Source organism: Heptranchias perlo, chromosome 41 (genome assembly GCF_035084215.1).
Source record: "Heptranchias perlo isolate sHepPer1 chromosome 41, sHepPer1.hap1, whole genome shotgun sequence".
Taxonomy (NCBI): domain Eukaryota; kingdom Metazoa; phylum Chordata; class Chondrichthyes; order Hexanchiformes; family Hexanchidae; genus Heptranchias; species Heptranchias perlo.
In genome coordinates this window covers 1,808,861-1,827,305 of record NC_090365.1, presented here as the reverse complement: position 1 = coordinate 1,827,305, position 18,445 = coordinate 1,808,861, and the positions used below count along the sequence as shown (strand labels likewise).

The window sequence follows — 18,445 nt, the reverse complement described above, 5'->3', positions numbered from 1 at the left end:
ACAGAGTAAAGCTCCCTCTACACTGTCCCATTACTGTACATCTGCCCCAACCTCAGAAGAGCGCCCCTTTCCCCCACACCATCCATCCTACGGCCTCTCTAAGTGAGAATAGCAATTAATGCTAAATTCCCGACCCCAACTGCTCCCACCCCACTCCGCACCCCCCAGTTTGGCTCCCACCTTCCTGCGAGATCTGCTTCCATGGGTTTGGGGGATACATGAAGGCAGCGTTCTGGATCTGGTCGTTGATGTCCTCGTCCTCGTTGAAGGGGAAGGTGCCGCTGAGGCTGACATACATGATCACCCCCACGGACCACATGTCCAGCGAGCGGTTGTAGCCTTTGTTCAAAAGGACCTCGGGCGCCAGATACGCAGGAGTTCCCACCACCGAGCGGCGAAAGGACTTCTCCCCAATGATGCGAGCGAAACCAAAGTCACAGAGTTTGACCTGGAAAGGGGGGGGGGGGGGGGGGGAGGGGAAGGAATGAGAGAGAGAGAGAGGGAGAGATTATTGATTGACAGATTACAGCAGCCGGTGCAAATTATTTTAATTTTTTTTAATAAACCTGGTCTCTGGATCTGGAGTTTGTCTCATTTTATTCACAATCCTCAGGGGAAATTCAGTGCCAGTTTTAGCCGAGGGGCTTTTGTTCCAACATTTTAATTCTGGTCTTGGGAAAAATTTGAGTCAAAAATGTAATTTTTCCCTTTCCGCATTGTTTTCGCTCTCACCTTTTCAGGATTTCCCCCAAAAACAAATAGTTTTCAAAACGTGTCCCAGTCTTTGCTTCACTGGTCACACGGGGGGCACGGGGGAGGGGGAATTGTCCGTTTTAGTTTCCGACATCTGTTCCTGATATTGGGGTTCTGTTTCCACAGCACAGTGACCCGACCCCCGCCATCCTCCCTCCCCCACGCTCCTGCTCCAAAACACAACTTACAGAGGGGCAAGTAAGGTCTCAGGTCTCCCACGCCCGGGTCTCCCATGCCCGGGTCTAAACTAAATCGTATCCCCCGGGTTCCCAGCTCATTACAGCCAAGGAGGCAGCATCTCCACCCTGTTGCCATGGAAACAAAGACCAGTTGCCATCGTCATGGCACCACGCCCCTGATACAACCCATCACCAGGTCTTCACTGCTCTGCCCTTTTCCCGAGGGACAAAGCCCGGCCCCAGTATAAGAGGAGATTTGATCGAGGTGTTCAAAATCATGAGGGGTTTTGATCGGGTAAATAAGGAGAAACTGTTTCCAGTGGCAGGAGGGTCGGTGACCAGAGGACACAGATTTAAGATAATTGGCAAAAGAACCAGAGGCGACATGAAGAAACATTTTTTTATGCAGTGAGTTGTTGTGATCTGGAATGCGCTGCCTGAAAGGGCGGTGGAAGCAGATTCAATAATAACTTTCAAAAGGGGATTGGATAAATTATTGAAGGGAAAAAATTTGCAGGGCTATGGGGAAAGAGCAGGGGAAGTGGGACTAATTGGATAGCTCTTTCAAAGAGCTGGCACAGGCACGATGGGCCGAATGGCCTCAGTCTTTGCGGCATCATTCTATGATTCTATCTGGGCAGGATAGTTACACTTCACACCCAACAGCTCCCTCTGACAGCCAGCTGTGGAAAGTGCAGACCAGGCCAGGAAGGCCTCAGGCTCGAAGCCCCAGTCTGTGCCGAGTTAGCTGATCTCGAGACTAAAAATAATCAGCCAGGGTTTCTTGCTCCTGATCACTATCCAGCGGCCTCTGCTGGAAAAAGTGTGGGTGAACACCGGGTTGAGTAGGACGAGATCGGACTCTGCTGTGATGCCCCCACAGCCAAACAGCCTGTGAGAGCACATGGCCGCGAGCCATGGAACCCAGGAAGAGTCAGCGCCTTTAGGAGAGGAAAGTTGAAAAAGGACACGGATGGAGACGGAGGGCAAGGAGGAGGGATAACGGTGGCCATCTTTGTCTCCATGGTTACCTGGGGAAAGGGTTCGGCCGATGCCAGCAGCACGTTCTCGGGTTTGAGGTCGCAGTGCACGATGTTCTTGAAGTGCAGATGACGGAGTGCGACAAGAATCTGCGGAAACGGGGAAAAAAAATGGCGTCAATCACTGTCTCGGGTTCGTAGAAAGGTTACAGCACAGAAGGAGGCCATTCGGCCCATCGAGGCCGCGCCAGCTCTATGCGAGAGCAAGGCGGTGCTGCGCTCGGGAGGACCTATTTCTGGTCTCTGTCCCACTGCATCGGGGGAGCACTCAGCTGCACTTTTAAGTTTTGTTGTTTCAAAACTGTGGTAGGTTTGTGGTGTTAATTCCCTCCGTGGCCTCGAGCCCTCCCCATCTCCGTAACCTCCTCTAGCCCTCCGAGATCTCTGCGCTCCTCCAATTCCGACCTCTTGCGCATCCCCGATTTCCTTCGGCCCACCATTGGCGGCCGTGCCTTCAGCTGCCTCGGCCCTAAGCTCTGGAATTCCTTCCCTGAACTTCTCCGCCTCTCTCTCCTCCTTTAAGACGCTTTTTAAAACCTACCTTAAACTTTTGGTCACCCCTAACATCTCCTTCTTTGATTTGGCATTGATTTTGTCTGATAAGACTTCTTTGAAGCGCCTTGGGATGTTTCTCTATGTTAAAAGGCGCTATATAAATGCAAGTAGTAGTTGTTGTAAATCAATCAAACTGTTGCAATACAACCAAATTCCTCCTGGCGGCGATGTCGAGCTATAACAAGCCGCAGGTCTCAGCAGCACCACCTGCTGGGATACAGCGACACTGCAGCTTAATTCCATTGCCAGCTCCCATTTATTTTGCCTGCCCATTCATTTTTTTTTTGTTTAAAAACCTCTATAAAAGTTCTCAAGACATGGAAACAGCAAATTAAGGAAACAGTTTAAACAAAAAGGGAGAAAGGAAATACCAGCGGGCAAAGGCTAGTTACCTGTGTGATCATGAACTTGGTAATCCGCTCTGGAAGTCGCCCCCTCTCGCTGGACAGAATCATCTCCAGCATATCGCCGTGGAGCTTCTCCATGACGACAAAGACCTTCTCGGGCGTCTCGAACATGCATTCCAGGTTGACCACTCCGGGGTGACACAGGCCCTGTGGATTGGAGCGGACGGAATGAGGGAGAAGACCAGAAATAAAAGGGCACACGTTAACTTGTGTAAAAGTGACATCAAACAGAGTCTACAGCACAGAAACAGGCCATTCGGCCCAACTGGTCTATCCCGGTGTTTATGCTCCACACGAGCCTCCTCCCTCCCCTCTTCATCTCACCCTTCCATTCCTTTCTCCCTCATGTGTTTATCGAGCTTCCCCTTAAATGTATCTACACTATTCACCTCAACTACTCCTTGTGGGAGCGAGTTCCACATTCTCACCACTCTCTGGGTAAAGAAGTTTCTCCTGAATTCCCTATTGGATTTATTAGTGATTATCTTATATTTATGGCCTCGAGTTCTGGTCTCCCCCAACAAGTGGCAACATCTTCTCTAAGTCTACCCTATCAAACCCCTTCATAATCTTAAACACCTCTATCAGGTCACCCCTCAGTCTTCTCTTTTCTAGAGAGAAAAGAGCCCCAGCCTGTTCAGTCTTTCCTGATAAGTATAATCTCTCTGTACTGGTATCATCCATGTGAATCTTTTTTGCACCTTCTCCAGTGCCTCTATATCCTTTTTGTACTACGGAGACCAGGACTGTGCCCACACTCCTTGTAGTCTAACCAAGGTTCCATACAAGTTTCAGATGGAAAAGGGGCTTCCCCCCAATCCTGCTAAAACTGTAGCTCCTGGGAGCCCCCATCAGAGGGCAGGCACCAGCGTATCCCACAAGGCCGCCCACTGCACACAGAAGGAAAGACTTGCATTTATATAGCGCCTTTCACGACCTCATTACATCCCAAAACGCTTTACAGCCAATGAAGTACTTTTGAAGTGTAGTCACCGTTGTAATGTAGGAAATGCAGCAGCCAATTTGTGCACAGCAAGATCCCACAAACAGCAATGTGATAATGACCAGATAACCCATTTTACTGATGTTGATCAAGCAATAAATATTGGCCAGGACACCAGACAGAACTCCCCTGCTCTCCTTCATAATAGTGCCATGGGATCTTTTACATCCACCCGAGAGGGCAGACGGTGTAACATCTCATCCGAAAGACGGCACCTCCAACAGTGCAGCACTCCCTCAGTACTGCACTGGGAGTGTCAGCCTGGATTATGGGCTCAAGTCTCTGGAGTGGGGCTTGAACTCACGACCTTGTGACTCGAGAGGCGAGAGTTTTACCCACTGATCTATGTTGGCCAGGACACCGGTGAGCACTTTCCCTGCTCTGCCGACAGTACAGTGGGATCTTTAACGCCAACTGGAACTGGCACACCAGGCCTCGGTTTAACACCTTGTCTCCGACAAAGTGGCCCTCCCTCCCTCAGTAACCGCGCTGGGGAGTTGGCCTAGACTGTGCACTCGGGCACTGGACTGGGGTAAACGGACCCACCCTCCCCTCCCCTCCTGTAATGGGGGACACCTTAGAGCAGGAACTGATCTTTCCTACCCAGAGCTCACCTGAAGAATGGCCACCTCGTTGCGTAGCTGGCTCTCCTGTTTGGTGGGGAACCGTAGCTTGTCGATCACCTTGATGGCGACATCCCGTCCGGTCTCTCGATGTTTGCCTGGAAACAAAGGGCGGGGGCATCAGCCAACAGAATCATACAGCACAGAAGGAGGCCATTCGGCCCATCGTGCCTATGCCGGCTCTTTGAAAGAACTATCCAATTAGTCTCGATCCGCTGCTCTTTCCCCATAGCCCTGCAAATGTTTTCCCTTCAAGTATTTATCCAATTCCCTTTTGAAAGTTATTATTGAATCTGCTTCCACCGCCCTTTCAGGCAGCGCATTCCAGATCAGAACAACTCGCTGCATTAAAAAAAATGTCTCTTCATCTCCTCTCTGGTTCTTTTACCAATTATCTTGAATCTGTGACCTCCGACCCTCCTGCCAGTGGAAACAGCGTCTCTGTGTTTACTCAATCAAAATCCTTCATAATTCTGAACACCTCTATTAAATCTCCCCTTAACCTTCTCTGCTCAAAAAGGAGAACAAATCCCAGCCTCTCCACGTAACTGAAGTCCCTCAGCCATGGTACCATTCCATTAAATCTCCTCCGAGGCCTCCCAACAGACCCAGCCACAAGACAAAGCAGCTGAAACAGGCCGGGACTACACTGCATGAGCACACCTACATCCACCTCACCTTCCCACCACCCCACCCCGGCAACATTCCCAGGCAAGTAATCTGCCCCCAGGCTTCTGATCCTGATCCACAGCAGGCCAAAGCCCCATTCCAGCCTGGCAGTGCACACCGACCGAGGCCCCTCCAGAAGAGCCCTGGCTTCAGGCCAGTGCCATTTCAAACTCCAGGCCCCCCTTTATTTCCCCCCTCTCTCCCAAAGTCGCCGACTCCTCGCTGGGGTTCGGGTTCCACGGCCTCCCCCTCTCCCTCCCCAGTACTTCACCCAGACTAAACAGTGAGAGTTGGCAGGATATTTGACTACGGAGGGCATCACAGAGGAGCTCAAACCCATCTTAGGAACGGGAGGCCATTCAGCCCCTCGGGCCTGTTCCGCCATTCAGTGAGATCATGGCTAATCTGTATCCTAACTCCGCCTTGGCTTCATATCCCTTAATACCCTTGGCTAGCAAAAATCTATCGATTTCAGATTTAAAATTATTATTTGAGTTAGCATCTAGTGCTTTTCATGGTAGGGAGTTCCACACTTCTAACTCCCTTTGCTTGAAGAAATGGTTCCTAACTTCTCTCCTCAAAGCTTCAATTCCTCACCCGTGTCCACAAAGGTCACTCGATAGTGATCAGGGGCAGGGGCCCTGGCTGATTTCACTCCTCCCTTAACTCGGGAAGCACTGTGGTCAATTGTAGAGACCGAGATCAGGCCAGACCCTGGCCTGGAAACCTTCAGACTGTAAGGCTCGGGACCACACTGGGCAGTGCAGTTACCCACGGAGCCACAACGGGGAGCTTCAGAAAACATTCTGACTGGAGCAGACAGCAGACTAACTCGGGCCCTGAGTCGGAGTCTCCGGGCCTCCTGTTCCCAAGCATCAACCTAAAAGGGAATTCCTGTCTCACCTCCATATACGATGCCAAACTGTCCAGACCCCAGCACCTCATCTGCAAAGATCTGATAGACTGTAGCAATATCCTAGAGAGAGAGAGAAAAAAGTAGAGAGTGAGAGGGACCCCATTCAGAATAGATATCTCCCCGAGGGAGAGGGGAGTAAGGCACCAGTCAGTGCACAGATGGATTTTAACACATTTGTGCACATTACCTGTGAGGGATGTTAGCCCTGGGAATGGAACATTTTCCCAATTCAGGCACCCAGTGTCAGTACCGAACACTCCCAGGGCAGGTACAGAGTTAGATACAGAGTAAAGCTCCCTCTACACTGTCCCATCATTTGCACCTTAAATCGAACCCAAGAATATCGCCCTGTAGCGGTCGAGTGAGATGCTGCCACCCCACGGCCTCTCCCAGTGAGATTGAATTGATTGTCACGTTGTGTAGCAGGTCTGTGCTCTGTACTCGTGCTGTCTGCACCACTCTAATCGCTGAAGCCGCCCGACACTCACCACGTTCTCCTGGATTTGACTGTTGGCCACGGAGAAGTTAACAGAGGCTTGTCCTGGTAAAGAAGAAAAAAGAAAATCAGCAACGGACACGGAGACCCTGCTCTGACTGGGTAAAGGCAGTGCCCGCCCTGGTACTGGGACACACGCCAGGGCCTAGCTGGATCCCTAGGATTCGAATCCCTAGTCCGTGCCCAGTTAGCCGATCTCAGCCAGGGAGCAGCCTGGGGTTGCTACAGTCAGTCTTTGTACCTTGGAGATAGGGAGGGGGAACGGTTGGCCGATCGGGGGTCCCTGGTCCTGCTCACTAGCTGACAGCAGCGGGAGAGCGCGCGCGTGTAGGAAAGCGGGCTGAGGGCATGGTGCGGTGCCCTCCAAAGTCGAATAGCCCGCCAGAACCTCACCATCCATCCAATGGATGAGCTGGAAGGCTGTGAGTGTCTCTTGTAACTCCCCCAGTGTGAGTCTGCACTAACAGGAAAGGAAGAAAAAAGAAATGGGGCCAAAATGGGTCAAGTTTGTGGAACCAGGAATTGGGGGATAAGCGCACAGGGTTAAAATCGGTGACCCATTTCGCCGAGGGTGGGGGGGGGGGGGGGGGGGAGGTGGGGGAGGGGAGGAGGAGTTAGGGGGTGAAGGACAAGAGAAACAGGTAAATGGCCTTAATTAAGGCCTATTATAGGCCTAATGGTTCTGAAATCACAAAATCAATAAGAGGACATGGACAGGCTGGTGGAACGGGCGGACACGTGGCAGATGAAATTTACTGCAGAGAAGTGCAAAGTGATACATTTTGGTAGGAAGAACGAGGAGAGGCAATATAAACTAAATGGTACAATTTTAAAGGGGGTGCAGGAACAGAGAGATCTGGGGGTATATGTGCACAAATCTTTGAAAGTGGCAGGACAGGTTGAGAAAGTGATTGAAGCATAGGGGAATCCTGGTCTTTATAAATAGAGGCATAGAGTACAAAAGCAAGGAAGTTACGATGAACCTTTATAAAACACCGGTTCGACCACAACTGGAGTATTGTGTCCAGTTCTGGGCACCGCACTTTAGGAAAGGTGTGAAGGCCTTAGAGAGGGTGCAGAAGAGATTTACTAGAATGGTACCAGGGATGAGGGACTTTAGTTACATGGACAGACTGGAGAAGCTGGGGTTGTTCTCCTTGGAACAGAGACGGTTGCGAGGAGATTTGATCGAGGTGTTCAAAATCACGAAGGGTCCAGACAGAGTAGATAGAGAGAAACTGGTCCCATTGGTGGAAGGGTCAAGAACTAGAGGACACAGATTTAAGGTGATTGGCAAAAGAACCAAAGGAAACAGGAGGGAAAATTTTTTTTACACAGCGAGTTGTTCTGATCTGGAATGTGCTGCCTGAAAGGGTGGTGGAAGCAGATTCAATCGTGGCTTTCGAAAAGGAATTGGATAAATACTTGAAGGGAAAAAAATTTGCAGGGCAACGGAGAAAGATCAGGGGAGTGGGACTAATTGGAGAGCTCTTTCAAAGAGCCAGCGCAGGCACGATGGGCCGAATGGCCTCCTTCTGTGCTGTAAGAGTCTATGATTCTAACTATGACCACTTGGGGTGAGGTACCAGATGTTCTACCCTGTAGCCCCGTGAGAGATGGCACCTTCAGGAGAGGATTGGGGGGGGGGAAGAATCGGTCAGATGAATGGCTCTTACTGTGCGGTGTGTGTCCCTGGGCATTGACCGTGTCCTGGAAGATGATGGGTTTCAAGGCCTGCCGGATGGCATTCTCCCACACCTTGGCCTCCTCGGCCCCCGCTCCGACGCTTGGCACGCTGCAGCTCGGCGCCGGGCAGGGGACGGCGGAAGGCGTCTCGCCGACGAAGTACAGGACGCTGCCGGTCCGAATCTCGAAGCAGTGGGGGTTCCCGCCCTGGGGAACGGACGCGAAGTTCTGTGCGGTGTCCACGCTCAAGATCTCGGAGAGCGGGATTTCCTGAGCAGACAGGGAAAGTGGGTGGAGAAAATAAGAGAAGGTTTAGAAGCAGCATCTTTCTCACCTCCCACTCAAGTCTGGTTCAGGCACAGTTCGAGTTTGGATGCAGAGTAAAGCTCCCTCTACACTGCCCCAACCAGTGGCTCAGGCCCGACCTCAGAACAAGACCCTGGACTGCACCAGTCAGACATTTTCTATTCTCCACACCCGACATTCTGTCGTTTCTTCTCAGTATTGGTGGTTTTTTTAAAATTCATTCTCGGGATGTGGGCGTCGCTGGCGAGGCCGGCATTTATTGCCCATCCCTAGTCGCACCTTGAGAAGGTGGTGGTGAGCCGCCTTCTTGAACCGCTGCAGTCCGTGTGGTGACGGTTCTCCCACAGTGCTGTTAGGAAGGGAGTTCCAGGATTTTGACCCAACGACAATGAAGGAACGGCGATATATTTCCAAGTCGGGATGGTGTGTGACTCGGAGGGGAACGTGCAGGTGGTGTTGTTCCCATGGACCTGCTGCCCTTGAACCTTCTAGGTGGTAGAGGTCGCAGGGTCGTTTGTGCCCTGGGCCCAAAAATACCAGTTGGATAATTTGACACACTTGGATCCCATCAACATGCTTCAGAGTCTCTGAGAAATACACATTTGGGCCAATAGAAACTTGACCAAACACATGGGATATGAGCGTGGGCGCAGTTTGGCAGAGTCAGGAACGTCCAAGTGCGTGGAGGACACCGATGGAGTTCTGTCAGCTCAAACCGCACAGCTTACCTGCAAACAGAAGCTTCGCTCCGCTTGTCCACTTAAGGTCACCCTACCCATTTGGACTTTAGCTTCCAGGGTTATCAATTTGATGGAGCAACCCCTCCAGGTTGCACCGGTGGTCACTCATCAGAAGTGCCCTGGAGCACTGCAGACCCGCCTGGCTCAGGGATCATAGAATTACACAGAACGTACAGCACTGAAACAGGCCACTCGGCCCAAATGGTCCATGCTGGCGTTTATGCTCCACACGAGCCTCCTCTCACCCTATCAGCATCTCCTTCTATTCTTTTCTCCCTCATGTGTTTATTCAGCTTCCCCTTAAATGCATCTACACTATTCGCCTCAACTACTCCTTGTGGTAGCGAGTTCCACATTCTCACCGCTCTCTGGGTAAATCGGAAGATCCAATCCCCTCACAGAGTAAACAATCGATCAGCTACGTTGTCCCCCCTCCAGTCCTATCCCAGGACCTCAGTTGAATGGTGCATTGTGTGTCTGGACGTGTCAGATGAGAGCAGGATTGACTGCAATGCCTCCCAGGATTGAATATCCCAATGCTGTGTCTCTGGGCGCATTGGTCCAGGTACCGGAGGGCACCAAGGACCCCTGGGATCTGTACCCCCGAGAGGAATCAATGCAATAAGAGGAGCAGAGAACACTGGGAGAAAAGGGGGTAGGAGGGGGAAAAAGAGAGCGTATTCAGGCTGACTGTGTACAGTCTGTGGAGTCTATTTTCTTGTATCTTACCTTTCTACTGCCCCACCTAAAAGTTTATCCGCACAACACACTGCTCCCCTGCCCCAAGTCTCAATCTAACATTCCAATCTCCGATTATGTTAAGACTATGTGTTGTCAACAGGACCAGTCACCTGCCTGAAGACTTGGAACAGACCAAGCAACCCCCCCTGACGAGGGGGGGGGGGGGGGGGGGGGGAGAGAACAGGCTTTACCTTGTAATACTTGTTTCCTGTGTCGTTGTGAAAGAGAGTGATGCACTTGCAGTCCAACCTCCAGTAGTGCCGTTTCCTCTGAAAGAAGGACAGAAGATGACCCCGGTCACTAAGCGCAGCCATTTGGACACGAGCAACAACCAAACAGGAGAGACTTTATATTAAATTCAATTCATGGAATTCTAACTAATGGGACGTGATGAAAAGGGGTAGATCCATTGGAATCCTATCCAACTGGAGTCAATGGGAAGGGGTAGAGCCATTGGAATTGGAGCCAATGAGAAAGGATGAGAAGGGGTGCGGCCATTAGAATTCTATCCAATTGGAATCAATGAGAAGGGATGGATCCATTGTAACTGCATCCAATGGGACTGAATGAGAACGGATGGGTTCATTGGAAATCTATCCAATTGGAGTCAATGGGAAGGGGTGGATCCATTGGAATTCTGTCCAATGGGAGTCAATGGGAAGGGATGGATCCATTGGAATTCTGTCCAATGGGAGTCAATGGGAAGGGATGGATCCATTGGAATTCTGTCCAATGGGAGTCAATGAGAAGGGATGGATCCATTGGAATAAAAGTCGAGCCTGTTGAATAGAATACGGCCATCTGATTGGAAGCCCACTGCTTACAGAAATGGCAGTGCCTCTCATTCTCCATATAACAGGCACAAAGCCACAGGGGGAGCAAAATGAGATCTCTAACTCTGGGGGACGGGGAGTTAGATTTGGTTTCTTTACCAGAGCGTCCCTGTTGCTGTAGTGAACCATCCAGCCCTCCTTCAGGGCTGTGCTCGATTTCCGTTTGGTCTGTTTCACAGATTGTACCACACGCATCAGAGGGATGTTACTGGCCATGGAATCGCTGAAAGAGAGACAAGAAACAAAGATAAGAGATTTCAAAGACGTTTCCACCTCCCCCAAAAGATGGTTGCACTTTTTTTTTTAAATTGTTCTCCAGATGTGGACATCGCTGGCAAGTCCACAATTGCTCTCCATCTCTAGTTGCCTTGAGAAGGCAGTGGTGAATGCTTTACAACTGACTTGCTAGGCCAGTTCAGAAGGCAATTAAGAGTCAATCACAGAGTGAGACTGGAGTCAGAGGTAGGTCAGATGGGTCTTGCTGGAAACAACTTGGGTTTTTACAACAATCCACAGCTTTTCATGGTCATTTTAGCTGCTGCCAATCCATAAATTACCAGATTTATTGAATCCAAATTTCAAAACTTGCCACAGTGGGATCTGAACTCACAACTTCTGAGTTGCAAGATCTGGGCCAGAACCACTATCCTACTGTACTCGCCTTCATTCTCCATCCTAGTTACACTGACTGAGGTGTAAAAGTGGACACCAGTAACACTGACACTCGAACGAGGGGGGGGAACAATGAGGAAAAACAAGTCGAACAAAATTAAATGTGTCTCCGCCCTTCTCCTCCCCCCCCCCCCCCCAAAGGCGCCGATTCTTGCTGGTACTGGTGCCGGGAACTCTGCGGCATCTCTATCGACCGCTCTCCATGGCTGGGCTATGGCGGCAAGACTATGGCGAGGAGTGGCACACACCGAACTCCGATCCTGCCCTCGGCCAGCATCCAAGCACTTTGCAGTGGGAATCACGGGCCAGCAATCAAGAGCGAGAACCCTGGCCGATGCCCCCCACACCATCAAGACCAACTGCTGCCCGGCCATTGCTGTCTCAGTTGGGATCAGCACAGGCGACAGACTGAACCTGGTATGATTCAATACCACACCGAGCAAGTCCCAGAACCTCAAAAGAGGCTTTACTCCCCCCGCTCCCCCATCCATCCGCCCCATGTTTTAAGGCCTGGGTATGGGGCGTCGGCACACACAGAACGGGTTCTGGGGACACGCGCAAGGGTCTGAAAGCAGAAGAATGATAACTAAAGAACGGCGAAACTTCAGATAGTTCATTTTAAAAACAAACATTGGTCGCACATCAATTAACTTCACAGTGGCACTCCACAGCACACAGCCACCCAATAATAAGGCATCGAGAGCAGGGCAGCCCTGGCCAAAGTTTATCCCTCAACCATCAACACTAAAAACAGATTATCTGGTCATTATCACATTGTTGTCCAAAATTAGGGGCCATAAATATAAGATTGTCACTAATAAATCCAATAAGGAATTCAGGAGAAATATGTCTTTACTCAGAGTGGTGAGAATGTGGAACTCACAACTGCATGGAGTGGTTGAGGCGAATCGTATAGAAGGAGTTCTCCCCGGTGTCCTGGGCCAATATTTAACCCTCAACCAACATCACTTATAAACAGATTATCTGGTCATTATCTCATTGCTGTCTGTGGGATCTTGCTGTGCGTAAATTGGCTGCTGCGTTTCCTACATTACAACAGTGACTACACTTCAAAAAAGTACTTCATTGGCTGTAAAGCACTTTGGGACATCCTGAGGTTGTGAAAGGCGCTATATGAATGCAAGTCTGTCTTTCTTCCACCCCACTCAAAAGCGTTTGCCCAAATCACCTCATCATTCTGTTGGGGTCATCGTCTCCAGGGAAACCGTTCTCAGAGTGGCTGCCGGGGATCGGCGGCGATTCGTCAAAATCGTCCATCGTCAGGGTCTTGTCGCCATCCCCGTAGTCGCTCACGTCCTCCATGTTTACGTCCACATCGATTCCTGGGCTCATCAAATCTGCAAGGGAAGGAGATTCAAACTTCATGCGTCTCCAAATTAGGAGAAAGGGGAAAAAAAAGGAACAATTTTTACCTAGAAAAGAGACTGAGGGGTGACCTGATAGAGGTCTTTTCAAATTATGAAGGGGTGCAATAGGGTAGACATAGAGAAGACATTTCCACTTGTGGGGAGTCCAAAACTTGGGGTCATAAATATAAGATATTCACTAATAAATCAATAGGGAATTTAGGAGAAACTTCTTTACCCAGAGAGTGGTGAGAATGTGGAACTCGCTCCCACAAGGAGTAGTTGAGGCGAATAGTGTAGATGCATTTAAGGGGAAGCTGGATAAACACATGAGGGAGAAAGGAATAGAAGGATATGGTGATAATTAGATGGAGTAAAAAGAGTGGGAGAAGGTTCGCGTGGAGCATAAACTCCGCCATGGACCAGTTGGACCGATTGGCCTGTTTTTGTGCTGTAAATTCTAAGTAATCTCCTGACTTCAGTCTCCACACACCAAGCTTTAAGGATCCATCGTATTAAACGGTCTACATATCCACAAGAATTTTTAGGAAGTGGTAAAAGGTACTGACCCCAACAAACCGTCTCTCTCCAGTAAATTTAGAGCATTAGATCAGGAAAATTACTGAAGAAATGGTTGAGATGGTTTAACAGGTAAAATAATGGAGGCAGAAACACTGCCATCATTCAAAATACAATTAGACGCCATGACAGGAGAATTAATGTAGGAGAGTGCCGAGTGTCCATGGGTCAAAATGGGTTTTTCTCATCTTCTTCCCATCTGCAATATCAGCTTGGCTCAGTTGAGCCTCGCGGTCATGGGTTCAAGTCCCACTCCACCCAAGTTGTCCCGGCTAGCAGTCATCCCTCAACCAACATCACCAAAAATATAACTGGTCGTTTATCTCATTGCTGTTTGTGGGAGCTTGCTGTGCGCAAATTGGCTGCTGCATTTGCCTACATTAGAGAAACTACACTTCAAAAGTACTTCATTGGGTGTGAAGCACTTTGAGACATCCTGAGGTCACGAAAAACGCTATAGAAATGTAAGTTCATTCCTTTTCTGAGCCTGATTATATACAAATCTTTCATTGTTCACTCGAAGGAGAGCAAAGAGAGGATTATATATCCAGAGGAGCCCCCTGACGGGTAACAGGTACGTGAATGGTCGCTCCTCACCTCCATTGATGACCGACTCCCCTAAACAGTCATTGGGAACTTTCTCAAGGCATCGTTTGTGGCAGTTGAACTTGCAGTCTAGGAAAACCGAAAGGGAGAAAAACACAGAACTTTATATCCAGCTCTCCGCGGAAGAGGCAGATAAGGAAACAAGATAATTCATTAGAGAAACAAAACCTCCATCAAAACCCTACAACTGTTGAATGGTCAATATAGTGAGTCGATTTATCCCCCCACCCTAAGTCTTTCCTCTCCCCCCCCACCCCGTCCCAAGTCTTTCCTCTCCCCCCCACCCCGTCCCAAGTCTTTCCCCTCCCCCCCACCCCAAGTCTTTCCTCTTCCCCCCCCCCCCACCCCGTCCCAAGTCTTTCCTCTTCCCCCCCCCCCACCCCGTCCCAAGTCTTTCCTCTTTCCCCCCCCCCCACCCCGTCCCAAGTCTTTCCTCTTCCCCCCCCCACCCCAAGTCTTTCCTCTTCCCCCCCCCCACCCCAAGTCTTTCCTCTTCCCCCCACCCCCCACACCCCATCCCAAGTCTTTCCTCTCTCCCCCAACCCCAAGTCTTTCCTCTCTCCCCCCACCCCCGACTCCATTCCAAGTCTTTCCTCTTCCCCCCTCACCCCGTCCCAAGTCTTTCCTCTCTCCCACCCCGCTCCGTCCCAAGTCCAGGATGAGGGATTGAACCTCGGGATGTCCTGGCCTGTGGGCCTCAGTAACACACATGGAGAGTAAGGCACGGAGGTCAACCACTGATTTTGGACCGATTATTAAGACTTGCAGCCAGCAATCACAAACTGACCTTTGCACTGAAGCCCTTGTCGGAACAGCCCCTTCAGAAGCTTCTTGCAGTACTGACAGACCGTGGGCCGTGTGTACGAGTGCACGGCAAACGTGTGAGGGACCTTGACCTTTGACAGGAGGATTTTGTCCAGCTCAATTGGCCGCCCGATGTAGGTGCCTAAATTCAAACGCTTTTCCTTCAGAGACAAAGTTTCTGCCAAGTTCTTCAGTACCTTAGAGACAACCAGAAGGGCAGAGTGAGGGAGGGAGTTTAAACAGAAACGGAGTTAATATAATGGAATCAGTAATTAATAATCCCTGGCGCGTACCACTTGATTGTCACTCGGTGAAGATGGCAAGAGATCTGTGATGGACAATCGGGACGAGATGGAGCCAGTGAGTGAGCTGTTGGACAATCGTCTTTTCCTGGCACCACTGCAGTTGTTGGGGATACTGAACGCGCATCGCTTGTGATAGTTCAGTCCGCACCCTGTTTTTCAAAATAAAACAAACGCACAATAGAGATGGTTTCCAAGTCAACTCCCAACTCCACCCGTAATCCCCACCGCCCAAAACTACTGCCGACACACAAAGCCTCAGTGATGTACACGGGCCCCCGGGGAGGGCAATATCAACATGCGAATCAGGAACAATTTAACATAACTCCTGCGTCACCTCACCCCACTCTATCTGTGCAACCTCCTTGGGCTTTTAGCCCATGACCACACCCTCCAACTCCCTTCGCCCCACTGTTGTTTGGTGAAGATTTCAGCTGCCTTGTCCCCACAATCTGGAATTCCCTCGTTAAAGCCCTCCTCCTCCTCCTCCTCCTCCTCCTCCTCCTCCCTCTGCCTTCTCAAAGCCCATCTTTTCATAGAATCTTCCAGCACAGGAGGCCATTCAGCCCATCGTGCCTATGTAAGGGCTATCCAATTAATCCCATTCCCCTTGCTCGCTCTCCTTTGCCCTGCAAAACCTTCCTTTTCAAGTATTTATCCAATTCCCTTTTGAAAGTTATTATTGAATCTGTTTCCACCGCCCTTTCAGGCAGCACATTCCAGATCAGAACAACTCGCTGCTTTTCAAGCATGTTTTAATCACTCGTCCTAATCTCTCCATCCATGGCCCAGTATACAATCCCCTATCTGTTGCTGTGTAATATAATCGCCTCGGAGTCAGAAGGTTGTGAGTTCGAGTCCCACTCCAGAGATTAGAGCACAAAATCCAGGCTGACGCTCCCAGTGCAGTACTGAGGGAGTGCTGCACTGTTGGGTGCTGTTTTTCGGATGAGACGTTAAACCGAGGCCCCATCTGCCCTCTCAGGTGGACGGAAATGATCCCATGATGCTAGTTCGAAGAAGAGCAGGGGAGCTCTCCCCGCTATCCTGGCCAGGTGATAAGGGGGAGGGGTTGAGAGAAATGATGAGAAGGCACGAACGGGATGTAACTAAAAGCTCGTTAGGCCTGATGGCTGATTCCTAAAATTTTTAGGCCGTTTGCCTCGGGATCAAAACGTGTGGATTTATTTATTGAATCAGTTCAGTTGATTGATCTGTTGTACAATGCTCAGCCAGCAGGTGGTGCCAGAAATCTCACCGGCACAAAACAGAAACCTTGAGTTGGACGTTAATTAAAGGAGACGCAGAGCCTGCCATTTATCACAGGATTCCGATTGTTTATATGTAAAAAGGAGTCTGGCCTGGCTTTGCTGGGAGGGGGCGGGGGCGGGGGGAAAGAGGGGGTGCTATTTGTACTCTTGGGGCTCAAGTGTCAACTTCTGATCCATCTTTAAAGGAGTAAGTTATAGTCCAGCAATTTTATTTTAAATTCACAAGCTTTTGGAGGCTTCCTCCTTCCTCAGGTGAACGTTTTCCAACATCGTTCACCTGAGGAAGGAGGAAGCCTCCGAAAGCTTGTGAATTTAAAATAAAATTGCTGGACTATAACTTGGTGTTGTAAAATTGTTTACAATGGTCAACCCCAGTCCATCACCGGCATCTCCACATCATCTTTAAGGAGGGGAGAGACAAACAAAAGAAAGAAGAAAGGAGAATTACAGGCGCACAGCGGGAGGGGCCAGGCACAGGCACACAGCGGGAGGGGCCAGGCACAGGCACACAGCGGGAGGGGCCAGGCACAGGCACACAGCGGGAGGGGCCAGGCACAGGCACACAGCGGGAGGGGCCAGGCACAGGCACACAGCGGGAGGGGCCAGGCACAGGCACACAGCGGGAGGGGCCAGAGATGTTATGGAGACACCAGAGAGGTGGGCAATATGGAGACAAGCAAGATACAGGAACTTCCCCACAAGGAAAAGCACAGAGGGAAATAACTGCACCCTCAGTGCTTCAGTCAGTCAGTGGGTTATGGACAAACAGGAAATGCAGAATATCCCTTTCAATGATGTCACGCACATCAATTCAGGGCAATTCTCTACAAACTGTTTACCAGCGAACGCCTGGTCACTAAAAGCCTTGGCGAGCAAAGAGGCTCAAATAAATCTCTCTCTCTCAGTTGAGGATTAATCGGGACAGGGCTGGGGAACACACTGCACGTTTAATCAGTCCGAGATCCTTCTTGGCTCCACTTCCCTATCTTTCCAAGATCTTTACACACCTTGCTGCAGAAGGGGGGCAGACACTACGAAGGGGTCACCAGTCCAATCCGTCCCTCGCCCAGCTTTACCCCAAGGTCGCAGCTGAGACGAGATCATCTTCATCCAATTCTATGCTACATCTGACAGGGCACACAGGCTGTTAAACTCTCTCCGCATCTTTCCCATTGTTTTCTGCACACCCGGATAAATCGGTTCGCCAACTTAGTGTTGGCCATCTGATTCGACACTTTCCCTTGCTTGCAGCTCTGCCCCAGCAGTTATCAGTCCGCCAACCCAAGGCTGGTGTCTCTGTCTCTCTCCCTCTGATCTGTACCTTGGTGAAGCACTATTGGTACGTTGATAGTACAAGGGTGTTTGGGTGTTGCTGGTCACTCTTCTGTAGAGGGAGCTTTACTCTATCTAACCCGTGCTGTGTCTAACCTGGCCTGCGTGTTCCCTGGGCTAGGGAGGAGGACAATATTCCAGGGATTCCCACTCCTGACCTCTGACCTGGGTGGGGGGGGCCCAATTGAAAAGTGGGTGCAAGTTGACATCAGGTGAGGATAGAATCCGGTGCAGCTGTGACATATCCCACGGTCGAATAGCCCGTCGAGCTCCCCGCCGTGGCTCACAAGTGAAGAGGAGCCACTTGAGAGGTATCAGGGAGTGTCCGGCCAACCAGCAGAGTCGACGGCTTCAGCAGAGGGACAGAGAAAATTTGAAAGTTAAAAAGAGAAACTCGGCCTTTCCTTACCATCGCACTTCAGCCCCTGCCTCACCAGCCCGAACAGCATCTCGCCGCAGTGATCGCAGAACGCAGGGGCACGGTATGAGTGCACATTCAGAGCGTGTGGGCGAATCTGGAAGTCTTCAAAAGTTGCAGCACCTAAAAAAAAAAATTTGAAAAAAT

At 50.3% G+C, this 18,445-nt stretch overlaps 1 protein-coding gene across 1 annotated transcript in view; it reads right to left on the bottom strand.

The window, feature by feature from the left end:
- Nucleotides 1-18,445, bottom strand: part of prkd2 (protein kinase D2) — a 48,165-nt gene that overhangs the window by 3,868 nt on the left and 25,852 nt on the right. The window contains exons 3-16 of the mRNA XM_067974838.1: nucleotides 18,290-18,421; nucleotides 15,269-15,429; nucleotides 14,959-15,172; nucleotides 14,163-14,240; nucleotides 12,809-12,977; nucleotides 11,047-11,170; nucleotides 10,306-10,383; nucleotides 8,318-8,597; nucleotides 6,634-6,686; nucleotides 6,133-6,205; nucleotides 4,552-4,658; nucleotides 2,920-3,081; nucleotides 1,964-2,062; nucleotides 181-448 (exon numbers count right to left, since the gene is read on the bottom strand). Of these exons, the coding sequence (XP_067830939.1) occupies nucleotides 181-448; nucleotides 1,964-2,062; nucleotides 2,920-3,081; nucleotides 4,552-4,658; nucleotides 6,133-6,205; nucleotides 6,634-6,686; nucleotides 8,318-8,597; nucleotides 10,306-10,383; nucleotides 11,047-11,170; nucleotides 12,809-12,977; nucleotides 14,163-14,240; nucleotides 14,959-15,172; nucleotides 15,269-15,429; nucleotides 18,290-18,421 (1,998 nt within the window). The remainder of the gene's footprint in view (nucleotides 1-180; nucleotides 449-1,963; nucleotides 2,063-2,919; nucleotides 3,082-4,551; nucleotides 4,659-6,132; nucleotides 6,206-6,633; nucleotides 6,687-8,317; nucleotides 8,598-10,305; nucleotides 10,384-11,046; nucleotides 11,171-12,808; nucleotides 12,978-14,162; nucleotides 14,241-14,958; nucleotides 15,173-15,268; nucleotides 15,430-18,289; nucleotides 18,422-18,445) is intronic.